This window comes from Amphibalanus amphitrite, unplaced genomic scaffold, assembly GCF_019059575.1.
Source record: "Amphibalanus amphitrite isolate SeventyFive unplaced genomic scaffold, NRLGWU_Aamphi_draft 000043F_arrow, whole genome shotgun sequence".
Lineage (NCBI taxonomy): Eukaryota > Metazoa > Arthropoda > Thecostraca > Balanomorpha > Balanidae > Amphibalanus > Amphibalanus amphitrite.
In genome coordinates this window covers 13,066-36,956 of record NW_024881539.1, presented here as the reverse complement: position 1 = coordinate 36,956, position 23,891 = coordinate 13,066, and the positions used below count along the sequence as shown (strand labels likewise).

The following is a 23,891-nucleotide window of genomic DNA, read 5'->3' as shown; positions in this document are numbered from 1 at the left end:
GCGGAGCGTGACCGTTGCGCAAACAGAAACGCTGCGGAAGCTGATGACGCTTGGAAAGAACGCTTCTGCTGCAGGCCACAACGACGCTACAAAACGGATTGCCGAGCCGCCCCAAAGTAAGGGGATTTAACCCCAGGCCCAAAGAGGGGGGCATTTATGTAAGGTGTGTCGCGGTATGTTTATTAAGGTGTATCGCGGTATGTTTATTTTCGCCCGCCTTTTGGTTTATATAAAATGTAACGCTAGAAATTCGTGTATCGCGGTATGTTCTTTATGTAAGGTGTGTCGCGGTATGCTTATTAAGGTGTATCGCGGTACGTTTATTTTCGCCCGCCTTTTGACATTTAGTTTATATACGATGTAACGCTAGAAATTCGTGTATCGCGGTATGTTCATTTTCGCTCGCCTTTTGACATTTAGGAACACGTCGAGGTCAGCGTAGTCAGAACCGTAAGTCACTGTCGCCCGATCGATTTTAGCCTCAGACCGGGTGACAGGACTTATCCACCTTCGGGCGAGTATATAATCGCAGCGGGGAGTGAGAACGGGGCCAGTGCCTGTACGCCGACCAGGCTGCAACGCTGGACCCGACCTCAACCACGCTGCTGGTAAGCTGGCTCGAAGGTAGGTTCCGACTACGCAGGGATGCTGTGCGGGCTCAAGGCACATCCCATAGATAGGTAGGAGCAAGCGGGTGGAGGGTTAGGTTAGCATGCGTGGCGTTAGGGTATTGTTAGGGTAGATAGCGTTCACGGTTATAGGAAATAGGCTTCGGAAATGATAACGTTAAATCAGCGCAGTCCGTTATGAACACATTGCGAAATTATGAACAATAAAAGGGGCGTTAAATTGACCAGATGCTTTTGGTAACGGGATGAGTCGGAGGAGAACGGTGATTGAGCGGAGTCTAACTTTATCGGTACATTAGTAAAGTCATCAATGGCCAGGAGCTTCACTCCTAAACCCATAAGGGCGCGCTACCAACCGCGGTGTGCCTCAAAATGGCGGAGTGATTCTCACTGGTTCCACGATGCATTGTAACTTAACGTAAAATAGTTAGTATTAGACATTGGGATGTACGTGGCCCGAGTGGCAGTCGGGCACAGGCTGGGAGACGTCTCAGCCTAACACGGACATCATGTAGAGTAGTAGTAATACAATCAGAGGGGAGGCTGCGAAAGGCCAACAGGACCGGCCCGAGCCCCCCTACAGACGCCGCGCCGGTGTCGGTGCCGAGGGCCAGCGCCATCGGGGCGGCAGTCGGCCATGCGCACTCAATGGTTAGCGCTCAGCACCGGCGGCTAGCGCACGCCCGGCGTGTTATCGCCCGTGAGCCGCCCCAAAACGGCTGCAGTAACTGGTCGATAAAGGTAGTAAGCAGATGCAGAGATGCAGGTGGATTGATGACCGGCAAGCTTTTGTGCTTTACGAGGGCGAAGGGTCGAAGTCGCTAGTCGGTTGCTAAGCCGTGAGCGGATTTTGGCAGACGCTGGTTCACTATGACCTTTATCCGGGTCCTGGTCCGCTGACGCACTCTTGGAGAGCCGAATCACAGCAAAACTCCATCCGCGACTGTATCTATACGGCTTACGCTTTTCTGAAAACGTCTGCGTTTGGCCTTCTACGGGCCCGGCCGGCCGGCCGGACGGCCCCGATTGGCGGACCTCCAGTGACGTCACTGGTAGTGTTAAGCTGATTGGCGAATAATACATGGGGAGAACCGGGACAACATCCCCCTGATTGAGACTATAGTGGGCGACCGTTCGGGCTGTTTCCTTCTCAAAGTGATGCCCCGTTCGGGCTTCAGTCGGCGTTCGATTATAAAATCTGCAATGTGAAATGTCTGACCTCATTCCGCGGCTCATCCTAGGCGGATCTGTAAAAAAAACCTGTAGGTAAGAAACCAACGACATACGGAAACTAACTAAGATTAGTAACGTGGTGATCGTGGAGATCATGGATGAAGGAGAACCTTTTCTTCTTCCATGTTCCAGGTTCTTTCATCCATGGTGGAGATAGTCTGGATTGTTTGATTGGTAAGCTTATGGTGAAATTTCCTCGTTTTTCTACGTGATTTGCTTAACTGCGTGGCCCCCCCAGTGACACGATTTCAGCTCCACTGGGGGGGGGGGGCAGCGGCATCACTGGGGGGGGGCCGCGGCCCCCCCAGTTAACATGTTAGAGGAGGCCCTGACACAAAGTAAGAATCCGCTGACTGATTCTAAGCATTTAATTTATCGACATCAATTTTAATTTAGTGGCTGCCTCTTTCAGTTGAAAAGTTTGATCGAATGTAGACAAAACTGGCGTGGTTTAAATGTAACGCGCCATTTTATTTACATTTCATATTTCAATGCCGAATATATATATATCATATTTGATGCAAAGTTGAAAGCCAAAGTGGTACTCGCTGCCTGGGTTTCGGATATTAATATTTATTATCATTTCAATAAATGTATTATGTAGACGGTGAATATCTCATGTTTTATTTCAGCATCTGATGAGCTCTGTCACATCCATAGATATACAGTCACATCTCAATGTGAGAGCTCGGACAGATATGTTGATGTAGATCATTTGTAAGTGCTTGGTCTCAGTCTGGCTCAGGCCTCAAAGATCTCAAATCATGTCTGAAGACATACTGTTGGTGCTCAGCATATTTGAAGGCAAGTGAGATGAGAATGGATTAATTACATTTGTGACTTATCCATTGATATGATATACTGTGTGTTTTAGTTTATGACTGAAATATTCAACTTTTATTGCTGGTTATTCACACAAAATGTAAAACACAGCGTAATGGCCAACTTGTATTTATCATGGTGTTGGTGTGAATAGTGTAAATCAGGTAACTTATTTTTTAATAGCATGTGATATTTTCACCTTTATATCCAATTTACATAATTTTTTGCTCGCATTTTTGTACTTAAAGTGATGTCAATTATGCATGTTGCTCTGAAACATTAACCCAAGCCCGCCCGTGCCCCAGGCCGCCACCTGCCATCACCACCGGGCTTCAGTGTACTAGCGGAGGCCAAGTTTGATTACCAGATTCTGCAGTCGGACCCTGTGCCGCTGACCTCACAGCCAGACTTTAACACTGAGCTGGTCTGGGAGACAGACAGGTGAGATGTGAGATACAAGAAACTGATAGGTGGAGAGGTGAAGCATAGAAATGAGAAACTGAATGCTGGGCAATGTTGTTGTGGAAGACAAACATCTGGGAAGGGTGAAGAGGTACTTAGGATGCATGTTGATTGAAGACATCTTTTGAACAAGGGGGAATACTGGAATAGAGACAGAACATACTAATACAGGGAATGGGATGAGAATGAGTTACAGTTATTTGTGACAAGAGTGAAGTAGGTTGGGACTTAGATTAACCCGGCAGGCGGTGGGCCTACCAGCCACCTTCCGCGCGGTGGGGGGGGGGGGGCACTTTTTTGCCCCCCCCCCCCCCGTATCTCCAAAACTACTGGACGGATCCGGAAAATTCAAACGGCGTTCGATAGCCCTGTCAAATTTGTTGAGGGAAACCAAATTTCATTGACCTCGGGGTCACCGATGACGTCACAGGTCAGGTCAAAGATAAAATGTTTCACCGTTCACGGGGCTTCTAGGGAAAGCGCTATAACACCAAGTAAAACGCATTTTGTCGAAAATCAGCGATAAGGCGTCAGTTGTCTAGTACATATGTTGCTATTAGAGGTCACTGGTCATACCAGGTCAGGTCACAGGTCAGGTCACCAAAGGTCACCAAGGGTCACCACATGAGCCCAACTTTACTAAGGTTATGCGATGCATGTTTTATGGCCAGTTTTTCATTTCCAACTCAATGGTGTTGGTTATAAGACCATCAGGTACGGTTTATGTCACTTTCTGGTGGAGGTCAGGTCAAGGTCAGGTCAAAAAAGGTCAAATTTCAAAGTTGATATTTTTGCATAAAATCGGTATCGATTCGATGCAGCTCGTCACGGGGAGTCTAATGGTGGTCTTTGTTTTGCGCTACAAGGTCTAGAATTGCTAAAAATTGAGTTTGAAAATTTGACGTCATCAATTTTGAACAGTTTTTCGCTATAACTTGGCCAAAAAAAGAGGTATCGATCTCAAATTTGGTATGTAGATAGAAGGCGGTAGGGGATATCACATATATTCCGTTTTTTTTTCGAAATTCAAAAAAACTTTTTGAATTTTTAGGCTATTATATTCGAAAAATCTATTTTTTTATTTTTGGGGGTCAAAATAAAAAAAATTCGAAAAACCGAAATAGCAATTTGTAGCCCTCTTAATTCCACACCTTTTATGTCTGAAACATTTTTCTGTATCTCTAAAGCTGTAGGCCTGACAGCTCTTCCCGCGAAACCTTTTTTTGGGTCGAAAATGGCAAAAATGACGTCACTCTGACGTCAATAGCGGCCAACCTATCATAGCCTTTGGAAAAATTTTTGGTCACCATGTGCGCTAGCTGCTCCCGGTAGGGTACTGAAAGTTTGGTGACGATCGGCGCAGCGGTTCTCGAGATATATCGAAAAAACTAAAGGGGGGGCAAAAAAATGCCCCCCCCCACCGCCTGGAAGGTTAACCCTAGAACGCCTAGGGGGGGGTTGTATCAACCCCCCCCCCCTGAGGTTTTTTCGAAGTGCACGCTAAACGGCTTGTCGTAGCGGGCTGAAATTTTCAATACCCTTTGGGGCAACCTTTGCGCATCTTTTGCCGAAAAAAAATTGATCGGGTCATGTCAGGTCACGGAGTTATGACGTCATAAGAGGTACAGCCTCCGGCCGACAGTTACCAAACGTGTGCGCCGAATCCCTAGGTTTTCTGCCGGTGATACCCACATTGTTTGATGGATCATGATGAAACTTCCCATGCATGTTGGGGCAAGCATTGGCTATCGTGTGGTGCAAGAAAATTGACCGGGTCAGGTCAGATCACGGAGTTATGACGTCATAAGAGGAACAGCGTCCGGTACTATTTTTGAAAAGCGCCCGAACCACTATTTTGCTAATTCTTGTCACCTCAATGGGAATATGCAGCAATATTAGCTTCTATAGGGAGCAAATGGACCTCCCAAATCCGAAAATACAATCAGATTTCAAAAATTTAAATTTTGATTTTTCGAATTTCTGCCGCCGACTGTGACCTTGCCGACTTCCGGCGCTCCCAACGCGCCATTTTTAGAGCTAGGGAAACGAAATACATACCAAACGATAGAGAATTGATCAAGGAACACGATAGTGAAGATTTCAAGTCGATATCTCTCACCGTTTTGCCGCAATCGCCGCGGAAAGTTGAAAAAAGTCGATTTTTCCGAAAATTTGACCTTTGACCGGTCAAAAGTAGGTCAAATGTTGACCTAGGACCAAAAAATATACCACCAATCGCGAGATCTCGTTGAGAGCAATCCGTTGGTTTTTTCCGCTAAGCTCTACGACCTTCCGTTTCGAAACGCCAGGGGGGGGGGTCGTAACAACCCCCCCCCCTGGTCGTTCGTGTTATGAGAAATGGCCTGGTCGTGCGAGGGTTAACAGTTAGGATGATTAGTAAAGTAATCTTGGTTAGGATAGCTGTGTTCATTGGAACCAAAGTTTCATTTAGGACTGGATAGTGGATTGATTGGGGAAAGTTTGTTGGGATGATGTCCAATGTTTTAAATGGACAAACTAAGAAAGCCAGAGCCCTGAAATGGCTGAAAGTGAACCTTTATGCATCTGCATTGTGATCTTCTTCTGAACCATCAGCTGTGCTGTCTGATCAAGAAATTATCACTTGACATTTTCTTCCAAACTTTGCTGTCTCATCAGTAATTTTTTTATTCTCAGGGCTCATGGGCATTGAAATGTCAAAGCTCAACCTTCTGAGGGCTCACATCATTAGTTACAGTCTAATCCACTCATTATGTCTTTGTCTTGTAGCAGCTGCCCTTGCCATTCACAGACCATCACCTACCCATCAGGAATCTCACAGATAAAGTGCTGAAACAACTCTAGCCTGGGCTGCTACCAGCTGAGAGTCCATTGCTTCATCTCACCTGAACAATGAACAATTTGATACCAGTTGATAATGAAGCCTTATGCTGAGCCACCTTGGGCTATTTTAGCCCTGCCATGTCTGCTTTAGTGTCTGACACAACATCATAGGAATACATGCACCAACCATGGCTCTCCCAATAATGACGAGCCTATTCTCCCCACCACAGGAAATCTCTGCAACAATACCGCATGCACAAGAGCCCCGTCAAGGTGGAGTTCTACGCGAGTGCCGATGGCTCCACCGATCTTCGCCAGCTGCTTGGCTATGTGGTGCTCGACACCCGCTCTGCCCGTGAAAAAGCGCCCGGCGCTGATGTGAGTTCTTCGTACCGCACATAGTAATTGTCCCAGCGGCCAGCTGCTGATCTGGCAGTATCATGCCTACCTAATGCAAGTTTTCTGGTTTTACTGTCGCACATAATGTAGCTACACCAACTTTGCCATACCGCTAACCCGTTTCTTATTTGATGAACGAAATTAATGCACTGTTTCTGGTTTATGACTATGTTTAGTGATCTGTTATGCTTGTACTTACTGGACATTGGCCAATGTGTGTTTGCATTCCTCAGGCCGAGGCCAAGTGGCATCGCATGTTGGGCTGCCGTCCCAAGTCGCCCCAAGAGCTGCCGTCGGTCCAGTTGGGTCTCAGTCTGGAGCCAAACCTCGGACCGCCGCCGGGAAACAGCGTCCTCGCCGAGGGCACCATCGATGTGAGTGTGGGATCTTTAGAAATGCTGTCATTATTGTTTGTCCTTATTATCCATTTTGTATAACACATGGCTCATGACAGTCCATGGATAAAATCGCTCTAAACGGCTTGAGTCTTCAAGCACATAGTTAAGCACCAGTTTCATGTCTCACTAAGAACTAGTTATAAGAACTCTCTGTAATTGGTTAACTTTTCCACACTCCAGCAATTCCCCTATGTGCATACTAAACCCCTGCACCCTCTCGTCACCAGCTGGCTGAGACCACTAGCAGCGCGCCGGACGGTGAGCCGGAGCAGCGGTACCAGGCCGCGGGGGACAGCCTGCTGGACCGCGACCTCTCCTCCCTGGCACACTCCCCGCCCACCCGCGGTCCCTCGGGCCACCCAGCCGGTCGGCCCGCCGCACCGCCGTCCGCGCCGCCGCTGGTACCGGTACTGGATGAGCGGCTGGGCTGCTTTCAGCTGGGCCCGCCGACCGGCCCTCAGGAGATGTTCAAACTGACGGTGATTGTGGTGTATGCGCAGCATCTGCAGCTGGTGAGTTTGGTCAACGACTACTTGTGGTGATTGGTGTGGGCCTTTTGTTTCTCGTTGAGCTGTGAATGTTACCACCAGTATAACGCCTTTTGGGGCGACTAACGGAGCGAGCGAGAGGGTGGGCCTTGCACGTTTGAAATAGCGAGGGGGTACCTCCAACTGACTTGTGCACGGCACCCTACTAACCGGTCCCTAACTGTGTACCAAATTTGAGCGCAATCGGTCGAGCCGTTCTCGAGATCTGGAAACGACCCCTGCACGTGCGCACGTGCAGCAGCACCCTAACTCTGGCACGTGGATATGTAGTGCCTAGTGGGTGCCTACCTACATGCTAACTTTCAGCGCAATCGGCCAAGTAGTTACCGAGATATTGCAACAATTACAAAACTGACACCTCTTCGTTTTGCACGTGGCACGTGCATAAGGGGTCACCCACATGCATCAGGAATAGTCCAATACTTGGTAGAAGGAATGAAGCTACCCTACAAAAATTACCGCATGTAAATCGGTCAAGTGGTTGCTGAGATGTAAGCCTCGCAAAAGCGTCCGCACGGCCGGCCGGCCGCTCATACTCAGAAATTTCCGTTAATCTAAGGAAAGATAGACTCCGCTCGCTTCGCTCGCTCCGTAATTATCCAGGATGTTGTTTTGTTGTTAATGTAGGTGTAGGGCCAGGAGGGATGTTGAGATGTTTCGGAGGGTCGGTAGCCAGGTAGAATCTGTACCTTTTTGGCTTAGCCTTTTTGGTTTTTAGCTTACCCATCAATTCCAGCGTGAACGCCATGTTTTTATTTCGCAGCTGATTCCTCCCGGAGTGGACCTTCCCAGTAGTTCCGGGTTCAACTTCTACTACAGCCTGCTCAATTGTGATATTTGCACAGAGCCCTTCCACAACATCGTTCAGGTGGGTACCAGCTGTTTGTCATGGTCATGGCGTCGAGCGGCATTGTGACCTTCCTATAAGCCGTAAGGTAAGGCTACTGATTTTCCATAACCGTTTTCCACCTTTGTTAATGCTAGAGCGAGTTGTGATTTTAGCTTAACTTTGTGTGTTTCTTCTTTATTCATAATTAAACCTATCCCGGTTCGGCGTTGACTTTGGTTTCTTGCGTGGCCACTGGCTACCTCTGCCGTCCCCATGACCGTCGCCTTCCACAGGCTGGGTGGTAGGCGGACTTCGACATGGAGATCTAGTTGACGTCTGTAATGTCCGTTAAACTCCCATCACCAACAAAGTGGCGGTGGCCCAGTATTACTGACCTGCTAATGACCTCTGTTTCACGTTCAGCAGTCGTTCCTAGCGGAGCGGTAGGTGTCCCAGTAGTACTGAGCCGGCCAGTGTTGACCGGTTATGGCCTGTTGCTCTCTTGCAGCCGTCGTTTTTGGCGGAGCGGGCGGTGACACGAATCCGATGTCGTCTGCCGGTACTCCGTCAGTACTTGGAGCAGTTGGAATCCATCGACTTCCACCTCTGCTGTGGCGACCTCAGTCTTGGTTAGTGGCTTTACTGATCGGTGATCCGAGCTTTTGTCGGTAATGTAATATGGTAAAACGACGGTTACCGAGTTAGTTTTATTATGTCTGATAGAAACCTGTGTAAGATGCACGTCTATGCAGAGGTATAGCAAACTGGGATGAAATCGCCTTGTAATGCATGCCGTTTTCATTCAGCCTCAAATTTGCTGCAAAAGTTAATTTTTGTTATCGGTCGCTAACGTCCACTCATCGTTAGAGCCACCGCGACTTGTCATTTCGACACTACCGTACCCTTCCCCTGACCGAACTGAACCATCGGCGCCGTGTTTTATCATCCGCAGCTGTACTGGTTCCCCATACCACTCACGGTCTGTGGTTTAATGTGGCAGTATGTGCTCTCCGCAGGCAGTGCGGCCGTGCCCATCAGCCCGTTCGCGTCCGACCTGGCCGCGCTACCGTCCAAGCCGCTAGTACACGAGGCGGCCCACCCTCTGGTCTCCTCTCTGAGTGGACGGGTCCCGCGTGACCCGTCGGGCACCCACGCCCCGGCCGTCGGTATCACGGTGGAGCTCACACACGCCCGTGTCAGTGGGGACGGTCAAAGCCAGCTGAGTGGGGGTGACGCCACGCCGCGCGAGGTCCCGCCGGCTACCGCTGCTGCCGCCCCGCCGCCGCCGCCAGCGCCGCCTGTTGACAGTACGATAGAGCTGGATGACACGGCGGCGACCACAGATGGCGCGCGAGTGGATTCGACGCTCGCTCTGGATACGAGCGGCCTCAGCAGCGATGCTGGGTAAGTGTGTGGGAGGGGGGGGGGGGAGAGAGAGATGGTGGGGATACCACGGTGGGCAAGAAATGGCTTGAGTTTTCAGCAGTCCGTCTTTGTGATGATGCACTTGCTGCTCATTGCTCGTTTGTGTCACTGACGGTCCTTTGCTGCACATGATTAAGGCTACTTATGTAAACCAGAGTGTAAGGCTGTAGGTGCTTGGCAACGTGGTCGTGTTCTTGAGCCCCGATTCGTTTTAATCGTATTTTGGTGGGAAGGTAATGCTTAAGCGGACTGCTAAGATGATGTAATCGTTTAAACGTTAGATTGATTGTGGACAAACTTAAATGTACCAGCGCCATTAACAACGAGCGGACTTCCTGGCTTCATTTACATATAGAAAGGATCCCTCACTATGATTTCTCTTTGGTTCCTCTTAGGTCCCCATCAAGTTACGTAATGGTACCCAGTGGTCTTGTTTTCAGCACTGTATAATTGCCCAACTTCATCCATATGCTACTAATCCTTTCGTCGCTGATCAATATCGAGACCGTTTACTATCGTTTCTTATGTACCTTCGAATTGCTTCACCAGCACCCCATCCTTTCATGCCGTATACCATTAGCCCACCATCATCCGGCCCTGATGGCCCTGTCACCCCCCGCCGGGCTACCGTATTCCATTATCGACCCGCGCAAATCCGGGGCCGCACCTGCCTGTCGGTCGGGACCCATTGAAGACTGTTCTACCGTTGCGACGGGTGATCGTTCCTGAATACATGACTAGGATATGACGGGGTCGATTGGACTTTTGGATATGTAAACGTTCTGTCGTTAGAGGAGCTGGAAGTTTGCTGTGTTATAGCGCGCTACTTCATCGTTTCCGGCGAGAAATATGACTGTGATAACGTCTGTCTTCTATTTGACACATGCATTTGATATACATTCTCATCGGCACTAACTATTCCGGTACTAAAGAAGGAGTATCATGAGAATCTCATCTGATGTCGGGTGTATCAGTGTTGCAATCATTTATATCGCGTGTTGTACATCGTCCCAAGCCACTGTAGGGCAACTGACCAACCAGTAACGACCAAGTCGTCATCCCTCCTGCCGCTGGTCGGCAAATAAGTACCTTCCCGCGGAGCCATTGATCGCTATACGCCGGTGTATTCCGCCATCCACGTGGAGACGGCTACGTCTGTAGGCGTACCCCGCACCGATCGATCCTTGCGGGCGTGACCGCGGCTCCGGACACTGCACGTGCACATACGGCGGCCCGGCGACCGGGTGGGGATCGATCCTGGGAGGGCGGGGAGGGGAGGGTTCACCCAGCTGACCGCTGCTGCTGCCGCCGGCAGGTCCCCGGAGGTGGCCACTGTGCGTCGTGCGGCTCCCGCGGCTCCTGTGGCTCCTGCGGCTCCTATGGTTCCTGCTGCTGCTGCTGCTGCTCCTCCGTCTGCTGCTCCGTCTGCCACGAATCCTGCTCCTGTCACCGCAGCTCCCGCTACTCCTCGGTCTGCCGCCGAAGAGATGACTGATCGGGCGGGTGCTGAAGACTCCCGGTCTCGCCACTACCGCTGTGTGCTGGATCTGCGGGAGCTGTGTCTTCAAGAGCCCAGCAGGGGTCGTGCCGTCCTCAGGTGAGGCGCAGAGGAAAGTTTCACGGTGATCGGTCATCAACTATCTCAGTAATTTGCAGGTGATTGCCTATTATGTTTATGTGGTAGTTAAGTGAGTTCGAGCAGCACATATGGTACTTTTGTGCATTACTGGTCATCGTACGATGCACTTAACTCTTTTTTACATGAACCAATATATCATCCATTGTTTGTAAGTAAAACGAAGATCAACGATAGTGATATTCGTCACTGTATGCTAGATAGTGCGCCTTTAACCGATTACACCGTGCATATTGTAGAGCAAGTATGATGGTTATCACTCTGCCTCATAAATGTTTTATCGAATCATGGTGATGCTTTCACGATATGACGCGTGATTAGCGCGAAACGGTAAAGATTAACGCGAAGAAATGAACACTTGTCGTTTGATTGCCCTTAGCTGGGTCGTCTTGTCGTCCCTTATGCGGGTACTATTCGGTGGCAATTATGGAAGCCTTGCTCGAACCTAAATTTCTATTGACGTCATTCGGCAGCGACATTGTCCTGCAGTTATAATGCAAATGACAAGACATGACTGGCTAACTGTCCGATACGGGCCTCGGTCATTTTGAACGCTTCAAATCATTCACTGACGCCTATTTCGTGGTGTAGTTTCATTTCCCCACATTCAATATTCGCTTATATTGTGCGCCGTGTTCTGCCGCTACTGACACATCCCCACACGACGTTTCTCAGGTTCACGTACCCGCACTTTGGGGACCAGTCGCAGCTGAGCTCGGGTGCCGTGCGACTGCCGTGTCGTCAGGCGGCCACCGTCCCTCGCGGCATCTTCGAGTTCAACTTTGCCGCCACGGCCGGCTGGCTGCGTGCCACCCTGCGCCGGTTCCCTGTGGTGGTGCGGGCCGAGATGGAAGGGGGACAGGTGCTGGGCACGGCACACGTGCCCCTGCATCCTGTCCTGCAGCAGAAACGTGTGTACACCACGGTACGTGCCCCTGGTGGGAGCCCGCTCGGGGTCGGAGCTCGGTGGATGAAAACATCCCTTGAACGCCTTCCTTAGAAAGTCACGTGTATATGGAAATGAGGTTGTTGCCTAAGGTTGATAATATGGCCAATGACGTATTCTCTCGTTATTTTCTTATCACCCGTGTCGCCCCCAAACCCCAAGCTTGTCATATATTCCAGACATGCTGTACCGCTTGTGATTTCACGCTCACGCTACACGATTCTGGTTAGGTTCTAATCCCGGGCTATTGTGAAATGACCACCGTGTTTGATGTTTGGAGCATTTCTCCCCTTTTCACCACTTTGTCCCTGTGCTGTTTGGGTCCCTCACTGTACCGCTAACCAACCCTCCCATCCGTCCATCGACAGTCATCACTGGGCGTTCGCGGCTTCCAGCAGAATCACTACAGCGTCACCGACGTACTGGACACGGCCGGCGCCGTGGTGGGCGAGCTCACAGTGGCCATGTCGCTGGACGACCTGGGTGAGGTGGCCGATCCCCCGCCTCCTCCGCCGACACAGCTGCCGAGGGCGACAGGGCCGACGGTGGCGCCGCCAGACGACCGCGACGAGAAACTCGAGCGGGACATGTATGCGGCGGCACGAGAGCTCGAGGAGTGGAAACAGGAACAGAAGCTGCTGTTCCAGAATCAGGTACGGAGCGGATGCGGCACCATGCTGATAATGAATTCGATGGTGTGCTCTTCTTTAACAGGCCGTAAAAATGGACGTTAAAGGCATTTTGTCTTCTTCCCGTAGTTCGACAGCTTTATGCTTTATCCATTGTGTGTGCTCCTCCCTCTGCTGGTCCAACAAGCCTTAAAGGTGACCTAAAACAAAACACGGGGCGACATACATAAAAATGTATTGTATATCATCCAACTCTCAATGTTAATGTCTTTAAAATACTGTCAATAATTGTCCACGTCATTCACTGAAAGCCACTCTGCACATTTCGAACTACTTTGTCCCCCAACAGGCTAGGCTGCTCAACATTTTGCTAGGCTGCTCAACATTTTACCTACAGTTGTGCTGAAGCAGTATCACACCATTTCTGACTTGCTGACTGTAGATCAGTCATGTAGCTCCTCGCCCCAGGCTGCTGGTCCCAGCGACGCCTTTTCACATAGGCACCGTCGTGGTCGGGGGCTTGGTGGTCGTAGTGGGAGGCTCAGTAGTGGTAGGAGCCTCAGTAGTTGTCGGTGCCTGAGTCGTCGGAGCCTCAGTAGTCGTAGCTTCCGTCGTCGTCGCCTCGGTCGTGGTCGGCTCTGGGAGTTCATCCATCTGACAGACGAACCTGGTGTAGCCCTCGACACAGTCCGTGGCTCGCCACTCTCCCGTCGAGCCGCGGTTGATGAGGCCGCACAGCTCCCCCTCGGCGGCCGGCTGTCCCTCCTTCCAGTGGCTCCAGTCGAACGGCGTTCCGTCGGCCCAGTACCACGGCTGGTCGGTGCCCGCCCGCCGCAGGCCCAGCCAGCCGTTGTCATACTTCAGAACGTGCTCGGCGAGGAAGGAGTTGACGGTCAGAGAGTGCACAGAGACGGGCGTGGAGCCGGGGAACGCCCAGGCGCACACGCTGGCAATCGAACGCCACTCCAGGTGGAACGGGGAGCGCCAGTAGCACTTGCCCTCAAAGGCGTGCCACTCACTGGATGGACAGACAGCGCTGGCAGCGGCTAGCGCCGCGCACAGAGCGGCAAATTGGAGTAGCACCTTCATAGCGCACGGCGTGTGGGAGGTCGGACTAGGTAGAAAGGAGGCCGATTTTGCGGCTTATAAAGCGTGGTATCTGTGTAAATTAGGTGGTATGTCGTCTGGCCATGGTGCGTCGTGTGTGTGTCAGAGATATCGGGCTCGGTGCGTGCCGTTATCTATCGGTCCACGCGTGACGGTGGTTCTCGCGAGAAATGGCCATCTGTTCAAGTCACGTGATTAGAGCGTTTCGCACCCGGACATCGCCTAGAGACAGCCGATGGAAAAATTGGTTTCCGGTCACATGTATTGTTTACTGTAGCTCGTGAAACAAGGCAAACAAGCATCTTATATTATGTTACCTTATAGATAATGTAAGCGTTGTCTCAATCGCTTTGTTGACATCAACTTTTCATCAGCATTTTATTTTTTGCTCGTCTTATTCACTTTCATTTATATGCAACCTGAACAGAGTCGAAATTAATCAGGATTTTTCTGTAAATTGATTCAATCCCACTCCGCCCATTCCATTGTTACTTTCCTTGACCTTCAATAATGACCGACCTTCAGGCCAAGTGCCCTGAAGGTCGGCTGCTATGACCCTCCATAAAATGGAGCAGTTAGCAGTCCAGACTGCCCAGTAATATGATTGATCGCTCTGGATGGCTTTGTTACAAAGGGTCACCGCGGTACTCGGCCATTCTGCACGGACTAATCGCGGTCAATGGGTAGGACACTGCTTGGTGTGTTATGTTTTGAGCGTCTTAGGATAGCTGCACATGGTGGACACTGGACACGGGTGTCTTCCTCTGTAGAGTATAACAAGTATACCAATACTCCATCGGACGATATGAAGATGCGTTTTCATTTTCTACTTTTTTTGTAGCTTCCACATTTCCGTATGCCAGTTACGCAAGTGACTTTGTTGTCTAGCGAGTAGGCTAGATGACAAATGTATACCATGTAAAATGGTATAGCATCTCCATGCTATACCTCTAGCAAATGCTCTAGGTATCCATGGCCATCCTGCCAAATCCGTTTTTGGCTTTTGTTTGAGAATGATCGTCTTGAGTGGCCATTTAACATAAATACCCCAACTTCTTGGAGAATACCTCCTCGCCGGTCAACAACGCTTTCACTTCATCTGTGTCTCACAGCTCCAGCAGCGAGAGGCGTCTCACCTAGCCATTCTCACCGAAGAATGGAAGCGTCGGGACGCCGAGCGGGAGCTGCAACTTCAGAACCGACTCCGGGAGGCAGTGGCGCTGGAGGATAAGTTACGGGGAGGACTGACGGCGCTGGAGGAGCACCAGCAGCGGCTGGAGCAGCGCGAGGAGGAGGTAAGATCGTGGGATGGGAGGAGGAGGAATGGTTGGGAGAGGGAGTCACGAGAGGACAAGCTGGTGATAAAGTGGGAGGATTGGATGTGTGTGAGGATATAGAGTTGTGAGAAAGTTTTGAGAGATAGTGGAGTGATAGTGATGCGTCAGTATGTGGTGATCTGAGAGCTGGATAACAGGAAATGTGGGAACGGTGAGAGGGGTCTCGAGAGTGAGATGCTAGTTATATGGAGATGTGGAAGAGGAAAGAGGTGAGACAGAGAGGTTAGAATTGATGACTGGGGATCCCACGGAAACTGTGAGGAGAGATGATAGCACAACGGAGGGGGGGGGGGGGGGGGGAGGATGGAAGAATACGATGGTGGTCAGAGCCATAAGAGGAAGGGATGCTAAAATGGATGATGAAAGCAACGAACGTCTTAGCGTATGGCTGACACAGCATTGCCTGTTTCCTACACTAGTTGAACGCCCTATTTCCTTGTGTGAAAGAGATTCGTGTATGATTGCAAGCTAAGCCAGACATCTGGTTGCTGGATTGCTCTCGGTTTGATTAAAGTTCTCTATGAGACGCCCCGGATAATATTTGTGTTAATCTCGTCCGCCTCCGTCCGGTGAACTTTGTCTGAATGCCAAGAAACGTCTGTAGGCTGAGATTACATTCGACAATGGGATTACGAATATGAGCGGCGGGACAGCGCAGTACAACCCACGCACGCCAGAGATGATTCAAACGTGCTCAACGTGGGCTCTAGAACGACGCAGCCGTTTCCGGCTGGGTGACGCAATTCTAGGATATCTGCATCTTCGCGTCTTAATCCCGCGCATTCAATTAATTAAGACTCCAACTTTATTCTCAAGAAATCTCCATATGTGTTTTGTTAAACTTTTACAGTGTTAATTATCCAAGTTCCCGAGTTTTTAACTCATCCGCCTGTTTTTGTACCGCTTCCACTCATTATGTCCTGGTAGGCATTGTAAAGCTAGATTAGTCTAGCGTTCTCTGATGTGGTGGTCGTCGCTCTGCTGAGTCTCGGGAGACGATATTTCTACAGGAGACGAGATTTGTCCAACTTGTGTCATCAAACTTATGTCATACAGCATACTCTGATGTGAAATTTTGCCTTTCCATCCTCGACTTGTAGAATGAATCTTTTCCTTTATTTACCTTAATACCGCCTATCACTTAGTTTGCGGCTGGTATTTTGAGGAACAAGCCTGCTGATGTTGACGATCTTGGTTGTTTCTTTTTATATTATTTATCACCTGCCTGTTCGCTCCTTCACCTGCTATAATAGGCTACATGTAACGCACAACTCATATGGCAGCTTAATAGGATCGAGATCAATACGAGACTCTCAGTACAGTCCAGCCGGTAGATCGTAGATCAATATTACATACTTTGCGCATCCTTGGCCCACATGTGGCTGACACTTCAATCACAGGCGCAGACCTTTCGTTTAGGTCGATACATTGGACATTGAACGACTGCTCGAGTACGCCACGATGGTGGCACTTGGTGTCGGCTGAGTGATAGGGTGGCCGTAAACTTGATGTCGGAAATGGAACGTTATTGAACGGCGCGGTGGCGGGCAAGTGATTGGAACTGTGAGTAGTGCGTCGTTTAAACGCATGAACTCTTACTAGCACTGAAGGAATACGTGTTGCACAGTGCACATATATTCAATCCACGCTTCATTCTTATTCGTGACGTGCCATCAATTTATAATAAAACTTCAAAGCAAGAAATAGCGAGGTTTCTTCTGAGTACCCAACCCATTGAAGAGTCGTGTCGTAGCGGCGCGGCACCGGAGATGACTACGGCACATGTGACAGGGCTGCTTTGAAGCGCTCTAGCCTGAAGCGGCCTGAAGCGCCCGCAAACAGCCCTACCTTGCACTGCACTCACAGCATCGACACGAAACTGCGTGGTTGAGGTCGGTTTCTCCTGAAGAGCAGTGATATCAGCGACCGTAGTGAATGTACAAACGGCCTTCTCGAAGCCGGCACAGTTCCCTGATTGTCGCCCTTCACAGGTGCAATGTTGGATGCCGGGGAAGTCGCAGACACCGTACTAGTTGCTGGCGCGGCTGGACTGGCTGGAGGAGCCACGAAGGCTGTAACAGACGACGGGTTGGTGTCTTCCTTCGCTCCCGGTGATGGTGTTTCCACTTGCGGTGCTGTCAGCGGCAGTGGCGGCGACAGCCCAGGCGCCGGTGTGAACCCCAGCTGCGCCTTCCGTCGTCCGCCAATCCACGGGTTGCCAGTGTAACGGCTGGTGTAGTACCTCTCCTGGGTGTTATGCCGCTCCCGGTTGTAGTGACGGTCCTGTTTCTTGCTGTTGTGACTGGATGTTTGCTGTGAGACAGGCCATACTTGCACCCGGTGCACGAGAGGCTGTCGAGACTCGTTGTGAACAGCGGCAGCGGCGGCTGTGCTAGCTCCGGGCCGGAGCTGTCCTCCAGATATTAACAGAACCACTAACAGAAACAACAATGGTAGCACAGAGACCGCCATCACTGCGGCTTCAGGAGTCCACTGAGCGTGTGTCCATCGCCCACCCCGTCCCGTCTAATCTGGAAGGAGAAAGGCGGTGGACCGTACGTGGTCGGAAAGTGCCCTGGGCGTGTCATATCGTCGTGGTCAGTTGGAGTGGGGAGCGGTGCCATATTCTAAAGAATTGGGGTGGTGTTGAGACTGGTCGTGTCATATCTGACTGGTCGCTTGTGCCGCTCTACTGTGTTTTAGGGAAGAGAATCGGTCGGCTGGGACGACTGGATAGCTGCCAGGGTCGGTTTAGCGTAAGTTTGGGCCGGCAGTGTCGAGCCAGACATTCCTTGCATCGTGGTGACCTCCCAAGGGGCCATTCTTTCCATTGAGATGTCGGGTAATGTGTTTACCTGACGCTAAATTCGTTTCAATGACGTTTGTTTTGACATTACACATGTAAACGGCAAGACAGCTTAGGCAACAATTTGTTTGGCATTCCTCACAGTGCATTACGTGCTATTCCTGTATTTAATTTGTTACATCTCAGATACGTTTGCCAGCGGGTGCTTGGCGACTGGGGTCATCGTGCTCGTTTGAGATAACCTTTCCACGCCATTAAGTTCCGTTCTTGAGAATGTCAACCGGAAGCCAAATCTTCGTTTACCGTTGCTACAATAGCTGTCAGCTGAATGTTCTCATGTCAATATAATAACTGATGTTTGAATAAGTGCGGTTTCTCTTGGTCTAGTGTGTGCGGTGAATTTCAGAGGCAGTACATGTTGGTACGTTCACACGTCTGCAGTGATGGTTCGTTTCAGGCCGGCTGTTTTCTGCCAAGACCTGTTTGTTCGCCACTTCGTCACAGTTAGTGCCACTAGCTGGACTAATAACGACTTTGAACCCTGCAGACGGGTCGGCGGGGCTTATGGAAGCTCGAACGGCGGCAGCTGGGTGATGAGTTATTAACAGCGGGTTGCCAGGCACAGTCCAGGATCGAAAATTTGATTGAGAGATGGACTGCCTCGGTTTTCGCACACAATTGTGACGGGGAGATGAGGGTCATGAGTAATTGTTATGTGTATCTAGTGGCGTGGGTTTAATTTTGAACTCTGCTGTTTACTTACGTGAAAGTATACATCTACCATCCATGACTTGTGGTGACCGTCACCGAAAACCTATAATCCATTCATGTTCCTCAATATTTATTATATTTAATCAACCTCTAGTTTTTGCCTCAAGCACCAGCAGGACGGTGCCCGTGACCTACCCCTAATAACCTGACCGTCGTCTGATAACCCCGACCATCTGCCGTCTTTCAGCTGACGAAGGTGCGCGCCCAGCTGCAGGCCGAACACCAGCAGATAGCTGGGGAGGTTCGCTCACTCACCGCAGAAATGGAGGCCGAGTGTCAGAAACGCGTCAGGGAGGAGCAGCAGAAGGCGGCGGACGCAGAGGCGGCGGTGAGTGGGGGGGGGGGGAGGAGGTGGAGAGAGTGTGAGAGGAAGGGAGGGGTGTGTTGGGGAGGAGCAGCAGAAGGCGGAAGACGCAGAGACGGCGATGAGTGAGGGAGGAGGGTGGGAGAGGATGAGGAGAGGGAAGGTCAGAGAGCAAGGGAGTAGAGGAGAGCGGAACGAGCGAAGAAGGGATGGACGGTTGTAGTGGGGGCGGGGGAGGAGTAGGGATGGAAATGATAGGTTGGTTAAAGTGAGGGCGGAGAAATTCCCTACTGTACCAAATTTGGGTGCGGAGAGTTCAGCCGTTCTCGAGATGTAGAAACGGCACCCTGCACGTTGCAGAGGCATTGGGCAGGTCATTGGTTGTTGTTTTAAATCAAGCATGCGTCACGTGTCTGTGATGTCTCTGCAAGCCGTTTGATAAACGGAAGCCGGAATCCCCAGCACGATACGGTCTCATAGCTTCACGCTGCGCAGTTGCGAACCATCCCCATCACTTAGGTGCGAATGGTTTGGTGTTGATAACGTGCCAACTCTTTCGATGTTTTATTATGTACGAGTCTCGGAACTCGTAAGTCAGTCCGCAGTAAAACATGATTACGGCTCTTGTGATGGTATAAATGACAGGTGTCAGTCGAGAAATGACACACTGATAACAATCAGAGGACAAGTTTGCCCAGGCCGGCCGACGGACAGATGACAGTTTTATGACACGTCAATGGTCCCTGGCTGAGAGACGCCGCGAACCCAACCCAGTCAGCACATTGTGAACAATGAACATAGAGAGCCAGCTGGGGTGGGACGGAGAGCTTTCTTTTCTATCCTCTATTCATTGCTTACGCCGTCACCAACAGGTCTCAGCGTCATTTGGTACGTTGACTACTGATCCCTATCGAATCGCTGCACATTTTCTGCGAAAGTCCTTGTTTTTGTTTCGATCAAATTCACCAGTCACGATACCTCGTTTTTTTTTCGTCGACAAGTCCCAGTATCTAAGCCAAGTCGCACAATGCCTCTGAAATATCGCCAGTGCATATCGGTATTGCCGACATATCCCCAACGCTCAGCTGACGGCGTGTCCCAGTACCGTGCGACAGGGTTGTGTCTGAGCCCTCAGACCGGCTCCTTTCTCGGTATTGTTTGCGTTCCATGGGTGCCGTGCTGCTGCCACTGCCATTCGCCTCTGTTGTAGTTGTGACTGGTTTTGCAGCACGGGACCGTGGCTTGACATTGTGTGCGGGGGAGGAGAGTTAACGCCAAGCAATCGTGACGCTGCTTTCTTATAAATTGGTGCACATAGATGGCGAGCATTAGTGCACGCTTTAGCACCGCGTCATAACTTTGTTCTGTTGTGGCTAAGGGGCTGGGAAAGTAGGGCATGTTGACAAAGTGTCTTGCATTTATAGCCCGGCAGCTGCACAGTGCACTTGGGTTGCCTTCTATGTAGGTCACACTTGTGTGCCATTCATGAATCTATGTACCTGATAAATGGATATTTCAGAACAGCAGAGCTCATAGACTTGTCATTAGACCACTTTTATAATTGCCTTCCCAGCTCGATACCGCTCATGCTCTACGACGGTCCTCTCACAGTAACTGTACCTATTCTGACTATTCTCTCATTACTCCAGATTCATTATACATCTAACTCATACCTCCGGCCTGTCCCCTCTGATACCACAGAGCCGGCGGTTGCGGGAGGACGTGGCCGAACTGGAGCGGAAGCTAGCCGAACTGCAGACCTCCAGCAGTCGCGCTGCGGCGGATCCCCCTCCGCCCCCCTCCTCTGTGACTGCCGAGCTGGAGAGGCGTCTGGAGGCGGCCAACAAGTCCAAACTGTACTACAAACAGCGCTGGGTGGAGACGGCGCGCGAGCTGGAGGAGCGGCGGGCCGCCGACACGCGCCGCACACGCGAGATGCTGGAGAGGGAGAAATTGGAGCTGGACAGGCTGAGGTGAGATGCAGAGAAATTGGAGCGTGATAGACTGAGGTGAGAAACGGCGATAGAAGGAGCGAGAGATAGACACAGACTGAGGTAAGATCCTCAGTCACAGATTGATGGGACATTCACTCTGATTTGACATCCAGTCATTTGTCTGAGGTGAGTCAGTTACGTGAAATTGAAGTCAGTAGACTGAGGGAGCTGTAGTCACGGAATTCTAGAGTCCGACTGGTGGAGGGTCGGGAGTAGCCTCGCTTGGAAGGGTTGAATAGCCATACGGTAGGGAGTTGGAGGGTGTGACTTTGATGCTTTGGATACTGTGGAGAGGTGGGTCAAAAGGGGTGGGACCGGTATTCAGTCGGCTGCAGTGGAGCGTGACTTCCAAACTGGACTAATGAGACCGACTGGGGGTGGTCGAGGGCCGGCCCTGCCGTGTCAGTAGGTATGAGGGCCCGACTGGACCATACATCAACAATTTGTGTTCGACCAGCGTCCTAATATTTATCAACGTGTTCAGTCGGTGGAATGCGGCGATCTGCGCAGCCAGGGTTGGCAGCTTTTCCGGGCTGACAGATTCGACAGTCGGGGAAGTGGAAGTACGCAGTATGAGTGGCGCCGGAGTGGGTGTTATGGTCTACCCCCCCCCCCCCGCCGCGCCGTCTGATCGAGTCTGTGTATCTCTCCCAACGAGTCGCCACCACCGACTAAACTGAGTCGTTCCGGCCCAGACAGGCGTAGCCGAAATGATGAAACGGCGCCGCTATTTTCACACCGCGTCGCGCCGGCCGAACGGCGCTATTTTCGCCGCAAACGCGCCGCCGATCGGCTGCCGGCTATTTCTGTGCCAAACATTGCCTGTGGCGCTGTCAGCGGCGCCGGGGCAGCGGACGGTCGACTGTTAACGGGAGCGGCATATGTCTGTTTACAGGTGTCCGTGCCACCGGCAGTGGCAAGGTGCGCCTCGAACGAGTGATGTATCGATAGGCGGCATGTGGCGCTCACTAGGAGCGGTTTATGCAGTGTTTTCAGATGCTGCTCAGGAATGACAGTAGTGATTTAGTGATCAAAATGGCTCTATTAGTAATTAGTCAACTGCTTAGTAGTTGTAGCTCCGTACTTTTCTGGATTTTTTTCAGCTTTTGACGAATGCACTTTGCCCTCAAAGGCAGTCATACAGGACTCGCTGCCTCTGCAATGCCATCAGCTGAGGTCGGCATTGCTGTCACACAAGTCCTTAAAACTACCTCTCACACAAAGTTCTCTTGCACCGTGAACTAAAAGTCGCAACAATGCCTCTGACCTTTAGTGATACGTACAATAATACCACACTAAGTTGCTGCCTGTCGATCAATCCAGTGACTCTGAGGCGACATAAGCCGCGCCATAGCGTGCTGGGTAGAGTGACTGGGCGTGTCCATATTTATGAGTGGTCAGCGCGAGCCGCTCTTTTCAGACGCTTTATGATCGATACGGTCGTCGAGATTGTATCAGAGCGGTGATTTCACGCGTCACTGGAGCGCGACATAGCCTAGTCCCCTTACGATCCCTCGGCTACCGTTTGACCCGCCCTCCCCTGTGTCTTATAATGACCGCGCTGACCCCCGTCTCCATCCTCAGGGCACAGGTGAGCGCGCGGGACGAGTTCAGCTTCCTCTCGGAGGAGCGGCGGCAGGTGGAGGAACTCCGCGGTCAGGTGCGCGCACTGACACCACGTGACCCGCCGCTCTCCGACCGACCTCTCACCCCCGGTTCGTCCACCGAGCAGCTGCGACGGCTGCGTGAGGAGCGCCGCGTTCTGCTCGATACGGGACTCTACACGGACAGCGACGCGGCGGTGCGGGAGCTGGACCGGCGCATCACTCAGCTGGCGGCGCCGGTGGCGGCTAGCTGACGTGCGGCGCGGCCGGCCGCGGCTGTCGAGTCGCAGGCCCGGCTGGAGGATGGTGGCAGGATGAGAGCCCCGGAGTCGCAGGTCCGGCCAGATGAGGGCGGCAGGACGGGCGAGACAGTGCGTCGGCAGAGGCAGGTGGTTCGTATGACGACAGTAACTGCCAGAGCCGCGGTGTGGAGGGCAGTGGAGAGACCGGAGCCAGAGTCGGAACAGCAACTCCGTTCGCGGTCCGAGTGGCAACAGCAGTTGCAGCAACGGCCGGAGTCGGAACAGCAGCTGGTCCGTTATTCAGAGTCACAGCAGTCGCCGCGCCCTTGGCCGGAGCAGCTGCTGCAATTGCAGCAGCGGGCGGAGACGCAAGATCAGTTGCTCCGGTGGCCCGAGTCACGGCAGCTGTTCCGTCGGTGTCCGGAGTCGGAGTCAGAGTCGGGGCAGTGGACGGAGCCGGACTCGGCACGAACGGAGGAAGCCCGCCTGACAGACTGGCCGTGATACCCTGATGCCGCAGGGGCCGGGCCGAGGGGAGGGACGGATCAGGGTAGGGTGGGGCGAGGAGTTCACGTTATAGAGGAACACGGGACCAGAGGCACCGAACGTTCCACTTGCGCCTATCATTTGTTGCTGTTGTTCATATCATGCATGTTGCCTGTTGCTGCATTCCGGACTGCGTGTGTGACCGGGTCAGACTCGCTCGCGTCATCGCATCAGTCATCCCATTTCCATCGTCACCCGCTCGCGGCATGCTCGTCAAATCACCAGTGTTTTACAGCCATGTCATATTCATCACCTTTGTACACAGTATGCCGATGTAACAATGTTTTAATAGTGAATAAAACGGCTGGCCCGGCGGCCGCCGCGCTCGGATCTGAATCACAATGGCTGAACACGGTGCGGTCCGACTCCACGTGAAACGATGACAGCGCCCGCGACCGGAC

At 51.5% G+C, this 23,891-nt stretch overlaps 1 protein-coding gene across 1 annotated transcript; it reads left to right on the top strand.

Moving 5' to 3' along the window:
* The first annotated feature begins 1,742 nt into the window (after positions 1-1,742).
* LOC122376810 (centrosomal protein of 120 kDa-like) lies at positions 1,743-23,820 on the top strand. Its single transcript, XM_043356766.1, has 16 exons — positions 1,743-1,895; positions 2,495-2,666; positions 2,990-3,125; positions 6,200-6,347; positions 6,602-6,742; positions 6,994-7,278; positions 8,078-8,182; positions 8,652-8,772; positions 9,160-9,547; positions 10,884-11,165; positions 11,880-12,129; positions 12,519-12,803; positions 14,999-15,181; positions 18,988-19,128; positions 20,806-21,077; positions 22,683-23,820. The coding sequence occupies exons 2-16, from the start codon at positions 2,627-2,629 to the stop codon at positions 22,954-22,956; spliced, it is 3,051 nt and encodes a 1,016-aa protein (XP_043212701.1). The 5' UTR covers positions 1,743-1,895; positions 2,495-2,626; the 3' UTR covers positions 22,957-23,820.
* Positions 23,821-23,891: the final 71 nt, after the last annotated feature.